The sequence below is a fragment of the Zeus faber genome (genome assembly GCF_960531495.2).
Source record: "Zeus faber genome assembly, chromosome: 17".
NCBI lineage: Eukaryota > Metazoa > Chordata > Actinopteri > Zeiformes > Zeidae > Zeus > Zeus faber.
In genome coordinates, this window is record NC_137204.1 from 12,051,817 (window position 1) to 12,076,169 (window position 24,353).

The following is a 24,353-nucleotide window of genomic DNA, read 5'->3' on the forward strand; positions in this document are numbered from 1 at the left end:
TGTACCACTAACAACGTTGGTCGCAGCCAACGAACCGCGTCCGCGACACCGGTCCTGGATGCACCGTTCGACCACCTAATGATGGACTTCGTCACCCTCGACCCCTGCCGAGGTAAGCAACATTGCCTAGTAGTGATTGACGTGTTTTAAAAATGGATAGAAATATTCCCCCACGGCCAAGGCCGATGCGGCAGCGGTAGCTACAACACTGATTACGGAGATCATTTCCAGGTGGGCGATTCCCCCCGGAACATCTCCCCAGATAATGGCCCATATTTCGTGAATGGGGCCCTCCAACAATTAGCCGCCTACGCTTGTAACCCCATATCTGTTTTACTAACAACAGGAACATTCTGTAATGCAGGCCCTGTTGTCAGGCAGGTCGCGATTACAAGTTGTTAAGCCGAGATGTTGAAGATGTTGAAACTGCTGAAACAATTGCAACTGCCTTCGTGTCCTATGCATATGACTACACCCTCCGCAAATGCCTTAGTGACACCCTGACAGTAACGGTCCATGTGACCTACGTGATATAAGCCCCCCGAGCCGGCTGGTTCGAAGGAGATGCTTTAGGCTGTTACTCTGTAACATATAAAGTGCTTACCACTGATCGCGATCTTCTGTACAATACACTTAGACTAAGTAACAGTTCTTGTATTTGCTGTTTAACCCGAACTCTCTCACCCCACACGCATCGACCACCACCTGAGTGGATGGAATTTCCACTACAATTCTTGACTCTTCCCTCCGCTGACTCAGAGGGGACGGAGCCCCAGTCCCCGGGTCCTATAACCGTAACCCAATTATTATTTTTTAAATATTCTGAAAAAATAAATATTCATAAAAATCCACTATCTGTGCTTTTGTTAAATTCGGCTCCACCCCTACTTTATGACAATGTTACTGCTTCCACGCCCACACATTCCCATTCACAGCCATACTGGCTCCTGGGAATGGGATTTACGGCTTTCCGTGCAAGTAGGAAAGGGGGTTAAGTAAGTATGTATGTTGATTATGTTTGTTTTGTAGGCAGGCAGACAGACAGGCAGAGACAGACAGACACATATATACCAATGTTCCCCCTCTGCACCCCCGCCCGCCGTTCACCCAACCCCCACGTTTCTGCCTGTGTTTCCAGTGGGTAAGGGTGGGGCCTGCTTAGCCCAGTTACCAGCAGTGCTGCACCCTGACGTTTGGCTTGCCCAAAGCCCTTATTTATTCATACAAACGCACTAGAAGGGCTATTCCCGGCTCTTCACTGGCCTCCCTAAGTATAGAGTACACACTCTCTGATAGAGTTAATTATATGGATTTAAAGCCCTGCGTAGTGCACACCAGGCTCTGTCTGGTAAATAGCTGTGCTTCTGAGACCTCTCAAGAAGATGTAGGGCAGAAATTAGGACATTTGCACCCCAAAAAATATTGCTTCAGTCTTTCTTTTCTCCGTTTTGAGCCTTTTGAGAAGGCCGGAAAAGTTTGACACCAGTGAAGAGAATATTGTTAACTTATCTTATATTGCATTCCGGGATTCCCCAATAAGTCAGAGTGGTGTAACCAATTAATTTATTCTGTTACATATGAAAAAAAAATAAACAAAATAATGTCATTGACCATGGCTCAAATGAAATTGCACCTTGGGTGGAGACGGCAAAAACAAAAAAGAAAAAAAAATACCCTGTGATGGATTTTGAAATGTATACATCTGTTTTCTTCATTGGCTTGTCTTTCATCATGGGATTTCGTCTAAATCTGTCTATTAGAAATGCCCAACTGTCTCCACCTCCAACTGTCTGATTGTCACTTCTTAGCAGCGTCTTTTGGAGTCAATTCCTCACGGTGATTAAATGCAGTCAATTGTGATAAGTAATGTACTGTTCAAATAAACTCAACGACCCTCCACACAAACATCCTTCTAGTAGTTCCACTCAATTGCTACACTGCAATTGGGGAAACACACACATAGGGTTGGGGGAATTCTCTCTCCGTACCTTTCTCCTGTGTACCCGGGAGCACAGAGGCACTGACCGGTGGACGAAACGCATATGCCACTGTTGTGACACTGGCACTCCTGGGAACAATTATGGCCAAAACGCCCCTCCGGACATGGCTGGCCACACACTGTACCCTGCTCAAAAATAAAGGATAGCAGAATTGCCCGAATTAGAAATCAAACCCTGGGAAATAACCTTCAACTGTGTGTTGATCTTTTGAACTGAATGAGCGAGAATAAAGGGATTCGGTCACGTTCTGCGTATTACTGTATGCTTAGTGGTTTGAGTATTTAGTATGATATGGTCACTTGAACAATGACCTACAAATAATGAACACCTTGAGATATTTACAAACTGGACAACATTATCGGCTGTTTTTTTTTTTGTGGAAATTACTATTGGCCTACAAATGTACACTGGAAATTGTATTAATTGTATGTGTGCTTTTATGTGTGAAATTAAATGTATATTCACGATGAAGGTGTTTCTGTGTATATTTATGTGGAGCTTGGCTGAGGTTGCCCAGCCTAGCTTACACAACCAGATTTAAAGAAAAACAAAACATTTATATTGTTTATTATAACACCATTTTTTATGAGGTACTTTTTTGCTGAAAATACCTGAAAATTGGGTAAAGTTCAGACCCTGTGTGTGTGTGTGTGTGTGTGTGTGTGTGTGTGTGTGTGTGTGTGTGTGTGTGTGTGTGTGTGTGTGTGTGTGTGTGTGTGTGTGTGTGTGTGTGTGCCTACCATCCACCCTACAGGGCACGAGCACTCTCCAGTGATATGATGGCACACCCCTCCATTCTGGCAGGGGCATCTCTCCTCACACTGCTGGCCATGCTTACCAGGTGGACACAGATCTTCACAGCTAAACCAAAGGCACGTTTTACTGTTATCACGCAAATATGATGTCATGCATTTACTTAGGTTTATACTGTACATTGAACCACTTACTATAAAGCTCATATTTCATAAGAACATCACTGTGCTGAAAAATCGAGTGAATTGCCCTGTTCTCATACATACAGACAAGTGTAGGAATCGGTTCTATGGATCACAACAACAACTCGAGAGGTAATAGTCTTGGCCATCTTAATTCTGAAAATAGGTGGTATTTTTAATATTTAATATTTATAATATCAAATATTTTCATATTTAATTCTTAGTCTAAACCGCAGAAAGACCCCCCCGACACCCCCACCCTCCCCGCCCCCCAAACAGTTGAAGCACAAGACATTTTCCCCGCACAACTCACAATGCGCCAGTGTATCCCGGAGAGCACTTGCATTCCCCGGTCACATGGTGACACGTGGCTCTGTTCCGGCACTGGCACTGCTGTTGACATCCGTTGCCGTAGGAGCCCACATCACAGTGCGTCTCGCAGCGCCAGCCCTTGTGGCCGGGGGAGCAGATACAGGCGCCGGTGATGGGGTTACACAAGGCCCCGTTCTGGCACTGGCATCGGTTGCTGCAGTGGGGACCCCAGTGGTCGCTGTCGCAAGCTGGAGGCGTGAGCGAAAAGGAACGCAAATGGAAGATCACCATACAGTGGGTAAAAAAATGAGAGTCAACATCTTTTTGTTCAAGGCTTAAACGTTTGCCCCGTTGGACTGCATTTAAGCACAGTGTGACGCTGCAACAGAGTGGTACGTTTCCCCAATAGCAAAGCAATCAATAACAAACCTATACTTTAATGAAATGGGTAAACAACTCCCATCTTTCCTCTGCCCCCTAGTCTGCTGGACACTTCAAGCGTAGAGTATGGATTCAATGTCCTAGAGCCATGTTTAGGTAAAGCATGGAGCACTGCACTCCCGGTCTCCACCACTGCCTCCGTCCAGAGACAGAAACTGGCCGTCTCATTCATCAGATCACGGTTCCTTATGACAGAAGCTGGAAGGAAAGACGTCCATCCATTCCCTCAGGCAGAAATGAAGCAAGCAAGGTGAAAAATCATGAAATAAGATAACTAATAATCAAGGTATATGCGCCAGGCGTGGCAGCTAAATAAAGCCTACATTCTAAGATAAATATTTTAACATAGGGGAGAGGTTTGTTGTCTGTTGTTACTCCTTGTCAGAGTATTTCATCGGTATGCAGTAAAATAAGTCAACGTGTATCTTAGTCTTTAAATATAGACCAGAATACACACGACACACAAGGAGCAGCTGAGGCGGCTAAGTGCCTCTTTATGTCTCCTGCATTAACCTATTTTCACGATGACCTGCTGGGTTGTGTGTGGAGCCTTTGCTTTAGGCTGTCAGGTCCAGCGTGCAAGCACAATGAAAGCACGGAGACGGAGACAGACAAAGAGATTAGAGGCACAAAGACATGAAAACCCTACTTACATTCAACCCAAGTGCCCTGGCATCTTTGTAAAGCTAACCTTGAATGACGAGGGGCAAACCCTTGAAAACCCTCGGAGGTTTTCCTTTCACTGTCTGGTTACAGAGTAGATCTGGGTCTAACCTTCCCTGGAACTCGGAGTGAAATTCTTCCAGGAATGCCCTCCTACCACCCCCTGCCCCTTTTGACTCTTTTGGCTCTGGACTCTCAGAGGCATAGGCAAGGGCTGTGTAGCCGGATTCCAGAGAGATGATGGAGACAATCAAAAAGGTGCCTGGTTCACTGGCCATCTATGTTCCTCCGGAGCCTAACATCATTCCCAGTCTAGGCTTCCTCATCTGCCAAGGAGACGGCCAAGAACGAGGTCGATGACAGGAAAGTGCAACTTAATTGTTGTGATTACTTATGAACTGACTTGTTTAATACAGCCTCTGGTGGCACCCATATCACGACACCCCTTAATTTGTCTGTTTCCTTGGCGAATGGAAACTATATAAACACAAACTAACTAAAAATATCCGGCAAAGGCAGAAGGTAGTCATTCCCACATTGGCCGCCTTTACTGAAAAGTTCCGAGTCTGACGTAGATTGACATAGATGGCTGTTACAGACACATTAAGTAATGCTCGTGCGAGAGGTGTCCCATATCACGCGAGACTAGGCAACAGAATCGGTTTACTTTTCAGACCAGCGCTCCACTCCCTGTCACCCCGCCCCTCCAGGACGGTCCCAGGTCCCTCCGCTGACTTAGCCCCCATCCCCGGACGCGACAACCCTAACCCAAGTTTATTGTATGTGACAAATAATCTCTTGAACTTGAACTTGGACTTAAATCAGTGTGATCATTTTCAACCTGTACTCCACTCTCTGCCTCCAGGGATGGAACGGTCTCCGTACCGTTCCACCTCTCCCTGTCCGCTCGTTCCCTCCGGCTCCACGCTGCGGTGCAGCCGGTGGGCAAGCGAAGTGCTTGTGCCCGATGTCCCCGCCCCGCAGCCCCAACTCTAAAGAAACAACTTCTAGGGTCTGAGTGGCATTTTTAAAATGAAGAATAATAAAATTGAAGAATATAAAGCCCTGTCTCTGTAGGGACTGGACGTGCTTTAGTTTCTCGTATCGGACCAACCACTTTTTCACCAATAATTATGCGTAAACACCCACTATTTGTGCTGTATTTGGATTCGGCTCCACCCTTACTTTAAGGGCAATTTTACTGCTTCCATTCCCACACACTTCCGGTCACAGCTGTACCAGCAATTTCCCGGAAATTACACGGGGCTGAGAGTGGGGAAATTTATCGAACAACTTTTATGGAACATCGATACCGACTCCTGTTCCCACATGACACCAATACAACATCGCCAGTAGAATTAAGGCTTTCACTGCAAGTGCCAAAGGGGCTATCGTAAAGTCACATCGGTCTAGTGTTTTGCTTAATTTTAATGGAGATTTCAGCACTGTATGTTGGATAAATGACTTTTGAATTAACAGATCTCAGATCGCTCTTTAGTTCACATAAATAACTGTCAAAAGCCCTTGTGAATCCTTAATCTCTATGCTCTTAAGTTTGCCGACGGCTCTGTGACTGCGAGTCTTCTCCTTCATGATGGGGAGCAGAGTCACGGTACAGTGTTAGATGACTGTATGTTTCAACCGAATGTGTCTGAAACCCAAAGAAATGGACCCTTAAAAAACGTGAGCCTGTAGCATCACACCCCTTACACCGGTATTTTTCAACCACTGTGAGAGCTCGCCAGGTGTGGTCCTCACATTTCAAACCTCACTAAGAATGAATCAATAATGGAAATAACTAGCCCTGTGTGTTCCATTGCGATCATAATTGCAAAGCTGTTCTAATTCATCTAATTTGTCAGTTCCAGACAGAATAGCGGCCCTTTGTTCATCAGAACAAGTTTCACATTGAATTTCTAAAAGCGGGATCTATTCCGAGAGGAAAGGTTCGACTCTTCTTTTGAGATTCTGTCTTGGCGAGTCGTTCAGCAAAAAAGAGTTACCAGTACGGAAGATACACTCATGATTATTTATTTTGACGTAATTCAAAGAGTAAATCGGTCCCCTTCCATATGAAATGTGACGTGGCAAATTTTTTTGCCTTGGACTTTACTTTAGTCCTCAGTAATTACCTTCAGTTTGTGAGTTGAAGATTCACTCCGGTGTCTCCCGGTTTCTTTTTATCATAGTCATTTTAAAGCTTTGTCTGCAAGGAACGAATCGTTTGCGAGTCTTGCATCACTGACTATCAGCCTGAAACATATTAGCTTACATGTTGGTGACATTTTTAGTGGTAAATAGGATAATGGTGTGCCGTGGCATATTTTCATTGAAAAGGTGTGCCCACAGCACACCTTTTACAAGCAGAACCAGAACAAAGATTTGGAAACACTGCCTTGCACAGTGAGATCCAGATGCTTCCATCAAGGCGCAATGGCCTGAATTGCCTAAGAATTAATCTACTCTACAAATGTGACTGAGGGGAGGCTTTTGGACTTTGGCATGGCCTTCACACTTGAGGGTTTGGACCCCAAAGTCGTTTTGTTTTTTTTGACTATGGTATCAGTGTGATAGTATGACAGTACTTGAACTTGTATGTGTAGGCCTACAAAAGTTATAGGCCTCTGTGAGGAAACAGCTAGTTTACCCCCAAATCAAGCTTTAGATGTATGTGTCAGCGATAAAAGAGATATGGGCGTTTCCAAAGCAGCATGTAACTAAATACAGTAGTACCTCGACTTACAACTGTAATTGGTTCTATAAGAACGGTCGTATGTTAAAACAGTCGTATGTCGAAGCAATTTTTCCCATATGAATTATGAAATCATGAAGGGTGAAAATAAACAAAATACACAGTACAAACACAGTAAATATGAAAAAAATATCGATAAGCACACAAACTACGTGCACACACGATGTAGGTCGCCCGCTGACTGACTGCTGACTGACTGCTGACTGCTGACTGGCCGCCCACGCGCCAGCTGCAAATTTCCACGGTCGTATCTTGGAGCAGTCGGTCGCAAGTCAATACAAAATTTCGCGACTCTTGCTACTCGTATCTTGGATTAGTCGTAAGTAGATGCAGTCGTAAGTGGAGGTACCACTGTACCTCGCTACGTCTGTGTCCTAGATTGGGTCCGTTTCATCACTTTTCTTGGTATAACTTGCACAACTCAGAACAGACACGCTGTACTTGCAGCGATTTCTACTTTCACATGAGCTGTCAATTCTGTTCAGCGGTTTAAACGGGTTGACTGCGGGTTTTGCTGATATCATAGAACCCGTGTCTGCCACACTCGAGACAATCGCTTGTCAATGTCCGTATGCTCTGAAATAATTATCAGATACTAGGAAATCAGTTTGTATTATATATATATATATATATATATATATATATATATATATATATATATATATATATAAAATTTGCTACAATAGGCGCAAGAGGAACATATTGCCACAATGGACTTTCCTCAGAGAATGTAATGGAACCACTTCAATGTAGTTAAATCTATTTTTCTAGTAGCTTGTAGGTGAAAATGCTACTTTCATCAAACCTCGGCTGTAGTTGAGTCACTTTCGACCAGGATACAAATTCCAAGTACAGTAATGGATGAGAAATGGATGATTGCTCGTGGCAATTAGGAGACACTGGAACCGTAGGGACTCCTGGGCTGTAGCAGAGTCGATACGAGACGAGGTAAAAAAGCAAATATATGAAGAACGAAAAGTTATTGGTCAGACAAAACAGAGACGGGGGAAAAGGGAGCGTGTCTGTGTGGGTTCGTTGGAGACTGGGAAAAGGGGGGGCGTGGAGAGCGGCATGTGTTTTCTCTCCGAATGTCCGGGGCATACAAAGGCGTATACATGACTCTCAGACAGACAGGAACAGCTGGAAGGGACTTACCACTGGAACAGTCGGCGCCCCCCCATCCGGGCTCACACTGGCAGGTGCTGGGGGCCACGCAACGTCCATGAACACACTTGTCCTCACAATGAGCTGAAAACACACGTAAAAAAAAAACAACAGCTTGCGCTCTAGTTAAACAGGCAACGGGAAAACGTACCCCCCACAATGCAAAACAAAGCGTCTTATTCAAACATTTTATTCAAAATATGTTGTAGGGGGTTGGATAAAAATGGAGGAGAAAGGGCGTTTCAGAACTAAAGCCGCAGTTCCACCGCAGGGACCAGGGTCTAAATTAAGTTCCGGGGACAAAAGTCCCTGCTCAGGGGGTAGTACATTTGAAAAGTCCAAGAACTTTGGGGGTGGGGCTTGCCGGGCTGAACATTTCTGATTGATTGAATACTCGCAGCATTGTATTTCAGACAATATTTTTAGAAATCAGTAGCCGCAATTCGACTGTATGTACAGTTTGTTTTTTGCTCTAAAAGTGTTCAGTTTGTACAAAAACACCTATGCACATTATAATTACATACAAAAGGGAATGCAATTCCCTCTAAGTGACTGAATGGGTATGTTGATTATGTTAATGGTTTTGTAAAAAAATATGATATATTATGATTTATATATATGTATAACTGTATATATATTTACAATATATTTATATACATATACTGTATACACATACTGTATACATATACACACATATGTATAGTATATTTATATATTCACACATATACTGTATATGCACACATATATACATACATATATAATAATACACATACTATATGCACACACACTTTGTTTTGTTTCTCGGTGTCCTAGATAAGCACAAACAATTCCTTCCACCCTTTTTCCGGATTTTATTTTTGCTTAATCTTAACACCATCTGACGTTAACGCCTGCAGTGTTTGCCACAAAATGTGTTTTAGACATCCCTGTGAAACTTGAAGATGTATTGGAGAAGATGAACCCCGGACTCTCACACGGGCGGCACGTGACTCTCGCTCCCAAACCGCAAAGCATTTTTTTAGACACAGAAGAGATTCCAAGTCACATTATCCTTACACTCCTTTACGGACGTTTAAAGCGCAACACCCACACTTCTGGCCCTGTGTGCACTGTATATCAAATGAATGAACTACTTATGAATGACCAATCCAGATAATGAATGGAATAATAAGGAAGGATACTTACGGAGACACATGTCAGCACTTTCATAGAAGCCTGGGCAGCATTGGGACTTCCTGCGATACATGGTTTTCTCCCCCCTGCGATAAGCCGTTCGATAGCTTACCCTATATGTCAGGAGAGAGCATGGTCACATAGCAGTAAAGGAAATGCGACGTGAGGCTGGTGTTCTTTGTGAACAGATGGGCTTGGACTTTTAGGGCGTTCTCATTCAAATGTTGGATCCCATCATGCTCATCACACACCCTCTCAATGCTTCACTACTGAGAGACTTACCACTCTGCTACAGGTTTTATTCCATTCAACCTTATAAAAAAAAAAAAATCATCTCCTTTTTAGAAAACAACAGTTTTCGAAAATTATTATTTATAATTTTTTTAAATATCATTTATTATTCATTACAAAAATATATTTTTAATCAAACATTGACACGCCTTGATCCCGGCCATGTAATGGGCCTCTCCAGTCTGCATCTTCTAATCTAAGCCACTAGTCTGAACCTATTATTTCCAGGTTCCATACCATGTTTAGTGTTTTGTCTTTATGGGTACCAGAGAGAGAGGTTTATGTAGAATTGTTAATTTGATGGCAAAGTGAAAACACAATTACTAATGTCATGTGTATTCAGGAAGCATTTAGGCTCGGAAAAAAAACAACATTTTTTTTTTGTGTGTGCTTCAACTTTTCCAGCAGCACCATGGAAAGTGATATTAAAAAGCTCTCAAGAGCTGGCCCTGTGTTCACACTTAAAGAGCTGTTTTGGATAAAGCATGTTAAAAATTTAAAAAACCATCGTAGGATTGCATGTAGAAAGCGCACTCTTAGCGAACTCTAACATTAATTGTTATTGGGGGAACAAGGCCCAGGCCTTTCTGAGACGCATCCGCACCTCTGGACACCAGATCAACAAACATACAACAAAACACTACACACCCATCACACAAAATGGAAGATAAATCAAACACTAGCTCCCTCAATGCTCAGGTGCACCAACCAGTCATCTCCTTACTTGTGTCTGGTGCACTTGAACCAGTTCAGGATGTCTGTGCAGCTGGTGTAGTAGATCTGGTCAAAAGGGTGGGCATAGGACTCCTGTACGGTAACAGAGTAACTGAAAGACAGGAAAACACAGTCAAGGTGTCGGTAGGTATCAGAGTTCAATGTCGATACATTCATACATTACATATGTGTACATAATACATTGAAGGGCCTTTAAGGGACAATTAATCTCTCTCTAAATCAGTATTTAGTAGTAGTAATAAGTATTGGATAGAAACAGGGTAGGTTATGAACTAGATGATTCTATGAACTGTTATCGTAAGAGTTTCCATTAGGTCAGATAGCAAGGTAAGTGACTAGGTACTGGAATAAATCTATCTCTATTACTTTTTTTCCACAGAACTAAGAATACTAACCTGTAGACATCCTTACACATAGGATTATACAAGGACTTCCTTTGATTTTTCTGTAAAGGATATTGCGGTGTGGGTGGGGGTGGTTTGGTTTGAGCACCCCACCTGTCCTAGGTCTAGGTAATTGGGCCATGGATCAGTGTGGCTGAATACCTGTTGCTTGTTAGACTAATGAAAAAGCAGCAGGTAAAACCCCCATCCTCATACAAACAGGAGAGGAGCCCTTGTCATGACATGTTTTACATCTGCTCCGGGCTTGTTCCACCTAGCCCACTCACTACAATAAACTGCTATGTTTTCAACACCATCGTATGTGTCTTTATGCTGGAGGGCTCTGAAAATGCCACTCGGGTGGTGTGTGGCAGTGGGACTGCCACAATGGTGCCTGAACAGGGTGGTCACAGAAGGGCCGTCCGAAGAGGCCCTGGAGCCACCAGTGGGTCAACGGGCAGCACCAACCCTCTCCCGACTGGCAGCAGCAGCACCCGGGGTGTTCGGCGGAGGACCGGGGGCGAAGCAGCCGCATCAACCACCATGGGTATCCGCCTGCGGCTAGCTACTCCGCCCAGCAGCTACTCCGCCCAGCAGCCAGCATCGGGACCATCCAGCAGCCAGGCTACCCCTCCAAGCAGCCCCAGCAACAGCCGAGCCCGGCTACCACTCTACCAGCCAGCGCAGCAGCACGGCAGCCCGAGGCCCCAACGCTCCGGAAGGGAGGAGGTGGTAGTCTGCTTCGTCGCCCTGGGGGAGGGAAGCGTATGGACTGTGCTGTTCCGGGGAACCAGGTCCCCTTCATTTTGTTGGACATTTCTGTTTGTTTGAGGTATGGAAAACCTGTTTCATAGTCCAGTGTTTTATTATTTTAAGGTATAGGAACCCCGTGTCAGAGTCTGTAGTTTAGGTATGGGAACCCGGTTTCTTTTTGCTTTTTTTTTTCCACTGCTTCTACTACTACAATAAACTGGTGTTGTCAACTCCATTGTCTGTGTCTCTGTGTCAGAGAGCCCTGAAAACGCCACTCGGGTGGCGTGTGGCAGGCGAAATTGCCACAGTAAGTATGAGAGGTAAGTTTAAAATATGTTGGCTTAATTGGGAATAAGCACTTCATACTTAAACTTACCAACAGGTAAGGCAATCATTAAAGGACCAGTGTGTAAGATTTAGTGGCATCTAGCGGAACAGATTTGGCAGAAATTTAATATAATCCGAAGGTGGAGGGGGTCGTCTAGTAATCGGAAGATTGCCGGTTCGATCCCCGGCTCCCCCTGGTAGCGTGCTGATGTGTCCTTGAGCAAAACACTTAACCCCCTAACTGCTGCTGCTCCGGGCACCAATATATGGTAGCCCCCTCTCCTTGATACATTAGTTACTATTTCATTGCCTCTGTACTTGTACTCCGTGCAATGACAATGAGTTCAATCTAAAAGAAGTATGTTTTAACTGGTGTATAATCCCATGAAACATTAGAATGAGCCCTTTATATCTACATAGGGAGCGGGTCCCCTTCCACTTCCATGTTTCTACAGTAGCCCAGAAAGGACAAACCAAACACTGGCTCTTCCTCTCCCACTAACTACATTTACATTTAGCAGACGCTTTTATCCAAAGCGACTTACAATTATTCAAACACCGACGGACGCAGCCATCAGGAGCAATTAGGGGTTAAGTGTCTTGCTCAAGGACACTACAGCATGCGAGCAGGAGGAGCCTGGGATCAAACCAGCAACCTTTAGACTACTAGACGACCAGCTCTACCTCCTGAGCTACCATTCCCCCCCTAAGTAACTAACCTCCGTAACGTTGCCTGGTGGGTTATCCAGTTTTTGACCCTGCAAACGGATAGTAAAGTATGTATCCTGCTAACGCTATCTCACTATCAGACTTCACGCCTGGAATAAAATTTTTAGCGTTACTTTGCTAATGTTAGGTCGAGGTCATCGTAGTTTATCCTACATCATTGGAAATAAAGGGGCAAGGGGAGGTGGGGGGTGTATTCAGTTTGATGCAATCTGCAACCTCACCGCTAGATGCCACTAAATTCTACACACTGATACTTCAAGTATGTAGGTTTCCCGTTTTCTAAAAGGAGATTTGACATGCATTTGAGCACAGTGAGAAGCTGAGTTCAATGAGGTTGTGCTATGCAGTTATAAATGGGAACCAACATTTTATCAAGGCCTGGGTTGAAAAATACAGAAACTACGCTTTAGGCTTAACCTTTGGCCTTTGTTTGTCCGATCAAATGTGATCAGCTCTGGTGCTGTGTGTGGCAGAGCACTTTCGAGAATAAATCAAGTGCCTCAAATTTCTGGTGGTTTGAACCTTGTAAGTCACTTTTAACTTGCCGCCAGCTGAGACAACAGCTCCCTTGTGACTGCCATGAGAACAGCTTTGGCCAAAGGCTGTTTGGCACATTGCATCCAAGATCATCTCGTTGAAAAGTGGAGTGCGCACGAGAATAAAATGCTTGTTCTCTCTCTGGAGGTTTAAGGGAAGGATGGGAAATCTGAAGAAACAAACTATCTTTGACGTTGAAGAGGCAATGTGAATGGGGAATCTGGGTGAGGTTATTATTTACTGTATCTCTTATATGTTATCAAATGCCATTAGCTTGAGTGGAAGTGGGTTCGCGCAGTGGATCAGTGCCCCTCCAAAAACAGAGGGTGGACGAGTGTTTTTTGGACGATAACAGCACCTCCAGAAAGGCTCTCAATGGGAATGCAGCTGTTTCATCAGATTAGTCAGTGAAAGTTAATATAGCTGGGAAATTTGCTCCCCCACCTTACACCACTGTTCTGTTCAAGCCACAATAATGGATTTCCAGGGCTCCTAATTTTTCACATCTTGACAATTTTGTTTGCGTACACACTTTTAAAAACGGAAAAGTTACTTTCTTGCCATAAACAAGAACGTAAATCCAGCTTGGTGGGGTGGCGGATAACAGGGAGCAACGTCCTGTTTCTAGTCGCTTATGTTACTGTGGATGTAGTCAAAAGAGCTGATTTGTAGAACCGCAAAAATGTGAATAAAAGCCTGAAGAAAATGAGAAAATGCATGGTTTGTGACCATTTTTTTTCCGGAATTACATTTGACATCGGAGGTAAACTGAGATTTTACGTTTTGTAGGCTTTAACGTTTGCCCCATTGGACTGCATTTAAGCACAGTGAGAAGCTACAGCAGAGTGGTAAGTCAGTAGTAGTAGTAGTAGAAAGAGTAGAAGTAGTAAAGCATTAAGGTAGTGCTATGAACTGCTCTAAATGATGGGAGCCAACATTCTACTAAAGCCCAAGTTGAAAAAGTAACCCTATGCTTGAATAAATTTGCCTACAAGTTGAGTACACAGAACTACCCCTACAAATCTTCAGTAATTTATCCAATTTCCAAACCACTGGGGTCTCTGAAGTTGGTCTTCCCAGTCGCTATTTGCTACTCTTCTTTCGCCGCAAATTGAATAGCCATCACTTCAGGTAGCACCTGGACCCTACCTGTGTGGCCTCTCCACCTCATAAGGAGCTTCACCCCTTCTGTCCACAAACAAGATGAAAATAAAATTAAATACTGAAAGCTTTGCTGATAGAGATTTAGATCTAAAGTTGACTCAACTACTACTATTGTGCGTTGCTTTGGACAAAAGTTCACCAAATAACGTGATAAAACACAATGTTGTCTTTTGGAGAAAATCTCAAATAAACGCATGTAGTAACATGCATTTTCTACGCCAATATTTTTGAAGCAACTGATACTTCCTCCAGGTGTCTTGCTTCAACAAAGATCATTTCATTTAATTGATTAATGAATCAACTCTCGTATGAGTGAGTTACCTTTTTTGTTTTTTTCCCCAGCAAACAACACTCCTAATGACGAGTTCAGACTATGTGATTCTGGCCGGATTTTCCACTCGCCGACAGGCTTTTGGAGATCGGCCGAGCAAAGCCCCAGATCGGAGGCAAATCATAGCGCACTCCCGTGAGCGACGAGCGTGTGACGTGAACTGCGCTGGCGAGATATCAAGCAGGTTTAAGCTACAGCCAATGAGAGCAGACATGGGGTGACGGGGGGCGGGTCGAAAAGGAGAGACAGAGAGATGGGAGTGCAGCGGAACAGCAGCCAGAAACACACAATATCCCCATTTTACTTGTCTACTCTAGTTTTTTTTATATATATTTCTTATTTAAATTCTGCTTTTACTTTTATTTTTTGCAGTGATCAAGAATAAAATAATAACCAAATAATCCTGTCTGTGCATGGTATTGCGTCCTTTCCGGTGTCACTTCTCACGTGTGTTTTCGTGACAAACATAGTTTGGAGACCCGACAGACTCGTCGGGAATCCCCTGTCGCTGATCAGTCATGTAGTGTGCAAACCATAAGACCGCAAGACTCCCGCTCACAAGACGGAAAGTTGTGTAATGTGAACAGTACAGCGGGTGTTATCAGCGGGCCTTACTCACCTCTCCCAGTGGCTACAGACATTGGGGTCCTCAAGGTTGAGGGCAGAAGAAACATGTGCCATGAATCCGCAGGATACAGTCAATAGGATTCTAACGCAGTACCATACGGATATTGCCATCTTCAACAGAGCTACACCTACAGAAAGAAAAGGTTCAATAAGTTATCGATGATGTGGAAGAAGTTAACAGTGTGTTGGCTTTTCATTGTACTTTCAAAGTAGATGAACAGATTGTCTTTTGGACAGATTCAAAATGCAACATTTTGTTCTGGGACGTTCTTGAGTAATGCAATGGGTGTGCTTTGAAAAAATGGCAGAAAAAAAACGCAATTATCATGTGTTAAGGTGAGATCTGAGGTACTTTGCATGGAAAATTTAAGTTTGCGTGTTCATTAGAGCAGTATCTGTGGGACGAGAGAAGATTGAATGTTGTGCTGTCGAGCTGGTTTTAAAAACTTTGCAAGGGGCCTCTCATGTACCCCTAGGATCCTTGGTCATGGACGCTTTACTGAATGAAAAGCCTCATTTACATAGGAAACTGAATTTTCTGCAGAAAGGTTTTCAAAAGGTCTATGTACCAAGCCAATTTTCAGTAACCCTTGTTATTATACTAGTTAGTAAGACTGCTTTTATGTTTACTCGCTCTACTTCATCTGCGTCTGGGTCCAGTTCTGGCCACCAGTTTCAAGCTGCATTACAGGGATAAACAAAACCTGGTTACACAAGCCCAATGTCACCCTCAAAGATTTTGAGAAATAAACTATTATTTGATGATATTTTCCATTACCCATGAACTGTATTTCAATCGTGTTTTCAATCACTCAATCTTGCTTATATCTATTGGTATTGCTAACCTATTCAAGAATCATTGTTCAAAACAATGTAGCCCGCTGAGCTATTGTTGGCAGAATATATCATGATACCACAATACACACAAAAAATACATACAATACTAAATATCCCAATGTCAAAATCAAAATAAAACTATAAAAATTGTAATTTCAAAGAATGTATTAGGATAAAATGCAAGGCAATTTCTTGGGAAGCTTTCCATCAATGATTCACAAACCCATTACACAGGAAGGTCACAAATAAAAGGTTTTTGAATATGAAGTGAGTTCTTTAATGATGGAAATGACACCAAGTTCATTATTCTTTAGCTGTTTATTGTTTTTTTAAATTGGATATAACAAATGTAATTACCAAGCAAGTGTTTAATGGGTTTGCTCAAGGAGGTCACCCCTCTGTTCCCGCAGCCTTTATTTCCTAAAAGCATTTTATCCATTTTAGGGCCTATGTTCCCTCGACTGCTTCCTCTGTCTATTGTGTTCCAGTGGAGAGTGGCTTGTCTCGTTTCCTTTTTTCGTCTGTCAGCCTGACATCTCACAGATATCCCACGCATTTTCACCACATTTGGTGGGAGAGTTGGTTATGGGCCAATGAAGAACTGATGACTTTCGCAACAATTGACAAAAACGGGTAGTGGTGGTGAGTGTGGCGTATAACCAAATGGTGCACAGCTTCACCAGATTCACATAGCACCATAAAGTTGGATGGCAGGGTTATGAGAGGGTAAGGAATGGTAAGGGTTAGGTGTAAGGGTTAGGTGTGGGTGAGGTTTAGGGTTTGGGTTAGAAAACCCTTAACTTTTCACATCAATTCGCCAAAAAGGGTGTGGCGGTGCGTGGGTTCTCTCACATTTCAACAATGGTAAGTCACTCACTCAGTCATGGGGGGAACATGGTGAACATACACATGATCCCTGGGGAAGTATGGAACCAAGGTACAGAATATTCAGCTACAAAGAGCAGACATTCTTGATGGTACATCTTCTGCCCTATGACTGATCTCTAAACCTCAACCCTCACATTTCTATCACAGTTGCACGTATCTCCTAGTTAGGCTGGCTAAAGCTGAAAGCTGTGTGTGGTACAGACGAGAGACCACCTACCCTCTCCTCTTGGTGGTGGCAGAGAAACACCTAAACAATCTCAAAAGACTGCAATTTTCTGGCATTTCCACACCTCTACCCTCAAAGAATATGCAGTTTTGGCAATATGCAAATCAGACACAACCCCCACACATAGATGTAGTCCTCAGTCGGTCGAATAACATGTTCTTTTTTAGATTGGAAAGAAACAAGATCGTAAATACAAACTTCCATGTTTGGGACACATTCAGACAAACTGTTAACCCCAATCTGAAACTTGCTGACGTGTCAGGATTGCTGAGTTTAGTACTGGATTGAAATCCTAAAACAGGTTAATCGGCCATATATGGTTTGTTTTATTATCAACAATTATTAAGCACCTATCTCTATGATTCCACTAACAAATTCACTGACTCTGATAGCTTTCCGACTAGTTTTTTTTCCCTGTTCCAGAAAGTTCAATAGGAAGCTCTCTCTCTGTTCTATAGGGGAACATGAATGACACATTTTGACGACATGAAGAAAGTTTTGCACATAAAACAATCGCTATAGTGAAGATTCCATGATGGTACCAATAAAGAAAATATAATAGAGCTGCATAAAGCTGTCTTTGTGGTTTTGTGTGCTTCATGTGACTTTACTGTAAAGTAACCACCACAAATGTTTTTTGAACACATTTGATAGTCTTCAATCAGGACATTAAGCAAAAGAGTAAAAAAAGGTATACTCTGGCCTATTATGAATAAAGTATTAGCATAATTTTGTCCATGTGGGTACACAATTCCCATAAAACAATACACCAATCGAATGTTCACACAATGCAGAAACACTAATTGAAACAATCACTAGTGTTTGTGAAAGAAATTATCAATGTGTTGGACATTATATTCCCACTCAATAAACTCAAAACAAGAAGGTTTTCCATGTTTCGCTTTTGAATTTAAAGGATAGTTTGGTGTGGGGGTTGGTGTGGTTTAAGCAGCCACACCTGTCTTGAGTCGAGGTAACTGGGCCCAGGATCATGGTGGCTGTACGCCTGTTGCTTGTTAAAGCAATCAACCAGAAACAGATAAAACACCCATCCCCACACACGTAGGAGAGGAGCCCTTGTCATGACATGTTTCCAACTGCTCCGGGCTTGTTACATCTTGCGACTCTCTACAATAAACAAGTGTTTCTGCAACATCTCCGCCTGTGCCTCTGTGTCAGAGGCAAAAATTGGTGCCGGTCCACGTATCCTGGAAGATTTCAATGTCCCGGACAAATGGGAGAGATTCTGGTCAAATATTATCTGTGTTTATTGAGCTTAAATGATGTATGACCGTATGTATATGTATGTGACAAATAATCTCTTGAATCGAATGGCTGTTGTCGAATCAGATCTGCAGACAGAGGAGGGGGATGACCGCCCCGCTTACAAGAAGAGGAGAAGAGGAAAGGAAGGTATAACTACCATTATTAAATGGTATATGTGATGTGATTTATTTTGAGAACAGGGAGGATCTCAGAGGATTTCCTATGTTTTCCAACTGCCAGACAGAATTATAATACCTTCTTGAGTTTAAATAAGTGTAAATTGAGGAATCTATACTATCTAATGGGTTTTTTTCTGAACAAATAACATAACTTAACCATTACACTGTACTCTAACCATTATTGTCTTGATAACACACAACTGTATTGTCTTTCAGATCGCATCTCTTGTAGTATGTGGAGTAATGACTATAAAAGACGCTGTCTGGAGAATCCTTGCGAAGCTCCTGGCTAATAACCTGGCCATGAGGATAAACTGGAAAGCGGCAAATGGGAAACAGGCATTTGAACCCCTTCCCCTTAAAGCCATAATCCTTAGTAAATTTGCTTTAAGGGCTGCTGCATGGGGAAGAAAGGATTAAATGTGTTCTAATGTGTAAAGCAGTCGCACATTGGGCTGAGACAATCTTTCAGGGAGCTGCTTCGACATGTCGTACTGTGAAGGAACTATTCTATTGGTATTACAAAGGGAGACAAAATATAAAATCAGTACCTAAAATAAATGTACAAACAAGTCTAAACTCATAACTCATAATTATTTATAATAATGTCTTGCTGTCTCTTGTTGCAAAGGTGGTCAACCTGCACAAGCTCCTGATGCGGAGATGGAGGTATTATGTGAAGAGGTGGATGCAGCTGGCCTCAGACAGAGATGGTGGGAGAAAGTGAAGAAGCAGACAGACTGATCCACCACAGGACAGCGGGAGCCATCAGCGAACAGAGGGAGCCAGAATCTCAATCCGAATCAGAATCTGAGAGAATGCTTTGACGAAACAATAAAATAATAAACGGGCATTTGTGTAAATATCGTGTGTACTGCATCACCTCTATAGACTTAATATTAACATATTCAATTCTAATATTCTAAATATATGTCTTTGTCCAAATTGACATGTAAGGAGGTATGAAGCTCAAAACGAAAACAAAGGTACAACGTCTTCAAGGAATATGTTTTTCACCAAGTCATCGGTGCTACTTAAGGTGAGTTTCCGGTTTTCAAAAAGGAGATCTAAGAGGTTTTTTTAAGGCTTAATCGTTTGCGCCATTGTACTGTATTTAAACGCAGTGAGAAGCTGCAGCCTTGTGGTAGGTTCCTCAATAGTAAAGCAATTGTATTTAAGAAACTGCGCTATGAACAGTAACAATTGATGAAAAAGCAACATAGTCGGGCTTGGGTTGAAAAATGGCGAACCTATTATCTAAGGACTTCTTATGCAAACCGTGAAGAAAAAAAAAAGCAATTGGTCACCAATGTCCACAGGTGGGTAGAGTTTATCACTGCAGCTGTTACCAGCATTTCCCCGCGTTTGCAAGTGTGCGTGCTAAACAAATAAACACAAGCTACCAAGTTCACTCCTAAGCCTTTTTGTCGAGACTTCCCCCGTAACCAGAGCTGATGGTGAACTTCTGCGCGTTGTCTTCAGTGGATGTAAGTGTGATGACAGCGCGTCTGTGCACGGGCTGTTAATGGGGTCGGGGCCACCACTCTCTGGTTTCACAGCTGCAACCCGCCGCCACAAAGCCCCCCCCCCCAACCCCCGCGACAACTGGGCCGGTTCAAAAACAAGTCTGAGAGACAGCGCTACACAATTGCTAATACAGCAGGACCAGGGCGGGCCACGCAGCGTCCTTACACTGCAGTGAGTGTCCGTTCACAACGAACTGTGCCAAGAAGAGCCTTGAAGCCCTTCCAATATCGTTGGCTAGATTGGAAAATATTTATTCTCCAACAACCGCTAAGTCTTCTTCAGCCGCTCTCACAGACCCCCTGAGATTAGGTATTCAAAGTTTGGGAATACACGCACCAAAAATCTCTCTTCAGAAAATGGATTGGAACACTGTCTCATGTGCAAAGCCCGACTGAGATTTCAATATTTGTCTTTCTGCTTTGCTTATTTACTTTTAGCTGTTTTGAATTCCCTCACTCACAGGAGGTTGGGTTAGAGGATCCCCTTACAGTTGACATGCAGCCCGTCACCGTCTCAGTTCTGGACACACAAGAACAAAATTGGTATTGACTAGTGTCAATTATTACTAGTGGAACTAATAGTTTAACTACAATTTCCAGTGGAGTGTGGTAGTTTAGCTGCCAGGTTTCTAACCCACACAAAACCCTGGTAGTGCATCACCCCCAACCCTCATTCACCTCCACTGGCTCCAAATCTGGCTCCACTGGTCATCTCCTCCTCACCAAAAAGTATCCCATGCCCATTTTCCCATGGCCATGCCCCTTTAGGACCAATAATAACAACAACAATAATAATAATAATAATAATAATAATAATAATAATAATAATAATAGTAATAACAACAACAACAACAACAACAACAACAATAATAATAATAATAATAATAATGAAAGTAATTACGCTTTTCGGTAATATACCGACTGCCTAGGGTAACTGAAGAGGTTCATGATCATATTATGTCAAACCTTCTCCCTTTTGGCCATGGAGAGGATCTTACGTGTCACGTGGCTAGCAAAGGGAGAACATGAGCAACTCTTGTCGTATCATTGTGCTTAATTCTGTCCCAAGACCCTGGTGGAAACATTTCCCCTAAACAACAATACATTCGCCTTGTGGCAAAGAGGGGTTTAGGCATGGCTTCGTGGTGCGTTATGCTGCATCTACATGGAACACGGTACAGAAGACGGCAATGTTGCTTGTAGCGATAAAGAAGATTGAGGATTTGGACGTGGTGGTGTGGCGTGGTGCGGTTGGTAATAATAAAAGGGCTTCTATTGCCAGTGGAAACCAGGTGATCAGCCACTGATAATACAGTTAACACATCATTGATCACGACCAGGAAACAGATCTCTATCGTTGTGCTCTCTTGAAGCCACTTAAAAATATCCATAAATATCAAACTATCTAACTATAAAGGAAGGAATCTCTGTCTGTCTGTCTGCATGTATGTCCTTTGATTATCTGGACAACCGTTCATCTGATCTACTTCACACTTGGTAGGTGTATTGCCGGGGACTCAAGGGCGTGCAGTGTTGAATTTGGTGCAGTTTGGACGTGGGACACGTGTAAGATTAATAAACTTTCAGGCGGGGCTTCAGGGCTCTCCGACTGAGTCACAAAGAGTGTCTTTCCCCGGTTTATGACTTAGACTGGCAGTTTCATCTTTCCATTGTGGCACACGACACTGAATCATTGACATTTTGTTAAACTGTGCCGTGAAAATGTCTTCGAATGTCGGACATGAACGGACATGCACTAGTATCCATAATGCAAAATAATCCAATGTCAAACCTGTTTGGAGATGACTATGATTCGTTATGGCCGGCTTGTGTAAAGTTAACCAACTGCACATGAAATGTAGTTCATTTACGAATCCTAGACTTAAACAACAGACAGGCAATTATAAATTTTACTATATCCACCTCCACCCAGAAACCTCCACACAGACAAGGAAATCCCAGGAAAAAAACACGTAACTTTTCAAATAGTTGGGAGCTCCGAGAGGCTCCCAACTCTACGAGCACAATGTTCCATGCACAATAACAATCAGATCGTAGTCTCATTATTATAACAATGTGATAATGATAATATGATAGTAATAATAATATCATATTATCATAACTACTTTTTGAAATTTCCACAGTACATCCAAAGCATAACGTTGGCTACAGTAGGTTGCCGGTAAGAAGCGGCACAGCTTCCTGTTTCTAGTCTCTTATGTTAGCGTGGATGTAGCCAAAAGAGCTGATTTGTGGAAGTGCAAAAAACCTGATAAAATGCAACCAATCCTTTCCATTTAACATATGTGACTAAACGGTGAGTTTCCTGTTTTCAAAAGGGAAATGTAATATTCTCTTTGAAGCCTTGCATAACATAATCATTACGTTGAGTCAGATTTGAAGACTACTGTATGATCAAATAGTATGCGAAAAGTACCAGGAGCACGTACGAGAACGTGAGATATCGTATTCCGCAAACACTGGTACATCCCGCGATGCATTGTGAAGGCGTGACGGCAGCACAAGTTTCTGTGCAGCGTTGTCGTCAACCTGCAAAGTGCTAAAATAAAGTGTAAGACATAATACTTTGGTCGACAGAGAGGATGTTTGGATTTTTTTTTTTTTTTTTTTTTTTACATTGTTGTTTATAGTGTTTATATTCTGTATTTTAGGATTGAGCCCCCGTGTGGTGCTTCTCGGTAGTTCTCACTCCATCAGTCACTGGCTGATGGATGCAAGGACATGGTGGCGTGTATGCATTCAATTCAGTCTTTGAATACATGCATCGTCAAGTTATTATGTGGTTTGTGAGTTACCTTTTCCCAACATCCGTGATCACCGTCCTTGCCAAATCCTTAAAATGGGCGATGCTGTCTTTTCAAAGTCTTTTGGCTTATCCCCTCACAATATATCTATTACAAACTTGAGGTTGAGAAAACCCTTCGTATCTACCACTGTTGCGTTTTAATATTTGTGAGAATTCTCGGTCACCGCCAGTCGTCAGGCGCGGACTGACGTGCTCTCCACACACTGCTGACCTGGCGGGACGGTTGCACGTGTCCCTTTACTGCACAGCGCCGACGTCTGTGCCAAAGAGTGATCGTCCGTCCGGAGAGTGATTGCGGCACCTCCCTTGTCACGGAAAGGTTATTCGTCTCTTAAAACGACTTGGTTCCATTCATGCGGGTTACGATTTGTCACATTACAGCCCGCCCGGCGGGGGGGGGGGGCAATCCCGCTGTGGCGGACGATCGCGTTTTGGCACGACGCATTACAATAGGAGTACATTTACTGCGTCTTGTTTCGTTAATGTCTTCGTCCTCGTGTATACTGATTCAAATTGTAGAAAATCATTCCAAACAACAAAAAAAAAGGCTACTCTCATAGATGAATTGTAGCTCACATTCTTTTATTTGTTTTGTTGCTTCACGGTAAAGCGCTCTTACCTTTCCCACCCAGAACGTGCGAAGTCTCCGCAGCCTTTCGGGAGCAGGACGCGTTACATAGTTGAATCTTCCAACTCCTGGAATTGATAATCCCGGGGGACGCGTCTCGGAGAGAGAGAGAGAGAGAGAGAGAGAGAAAAAAAAAAAAAAGACGAAATACAATTTTCAATTTTTAAAAAGGCTGAAGAAAGTCGCGGAACGGGATGCTCGGTGAGGCGGCGTCCGTCCCGTCGAGGCGTCGCGGAGCCAGTGGAGGCGAACGGCGCGTCCCGGGGGAGACCGACGGGAAGACTCGCCGACGATTCGTTCGCGGCGAATCGTTTTGAACGACTCGGGAGCCCGTCCGGCAGAGGAGTCGGCGAGCGAGAGACTCTTTGACCCGCAAAACCGAAAACCATCAGCTTCGGGACTTCCGCTCACGTCGGTGCGTGCGGGGGGGAAACGGAATTTGGCATAACTCATTCCTCCGCGGCATTCCGCGGGAATGCCGCGTCCGACAGAGGCAACCGAACCGACTCTTTCGACTCCCTGTCGCGCCTCGCTTGGCGGCAAGCAATGGAGAAAAATAACAATTTAAACAATATATACACACACACACACACACACACACACACACACACACACACACACACACACACACACACACACACACACACACACACACACAC

The 24,353-nt window shown here is 43.3% G+C and overlaps 1 protein-coding gene across 2 annotated transcripts in view; it reads right to left on the reverse strand.

Annotated features, from left to right (window-relative positions):
• Positions 1–23,764, reverse strand: part of megf10 (multiple EGF-like-domains 10) — a 43,774-nt gene extending 20,010 nt beyond the window's left edge. The window contains exons 1-8 of one of the 2 annotated variants that reach the window (XM_080017508.1): positions 23,686–23,764; positions 15,310–15,445; positions 10,456–10,557; positions 9,453–9,553; positions 8,259–8,351; positions 3,249–3,495; positions 2,741–2,861; positions 1,989–2,125 (exon numbers count right to left, since the gene is read on the reverse strand). In XM_080017508.1, the coding sequence (XP_079873634.1) occupies positions 1,989–2,125; positions 2,741–2,861; positions 3,249–3,495; positions 8,259–8,351; positions 9,453–9,553; positions 10,456–10,557; positions 15,310–15,428 (920 nt within the window). In that variant the 5' untranslated portion in view covers positions 15,429–15,445; positions 23,686–23,764. Of the gene's footprint in view, positions 1–1,988; positions 2,126–2,740; positions 2,862–3,248; positions 3,496–8,258; positions 8,352–9,452; positions 9,554–10,455; positions 10,558–15,309; positions 15,446–23,055; positions 23,290–23,685 lie in introns of those variants that run through there. The other variant, XM_080017507.1, reaches the window with a different exon arrangement.
• Between the last annotated feature and the right edge of the window lie 589 nt (positions 23,765–24,353).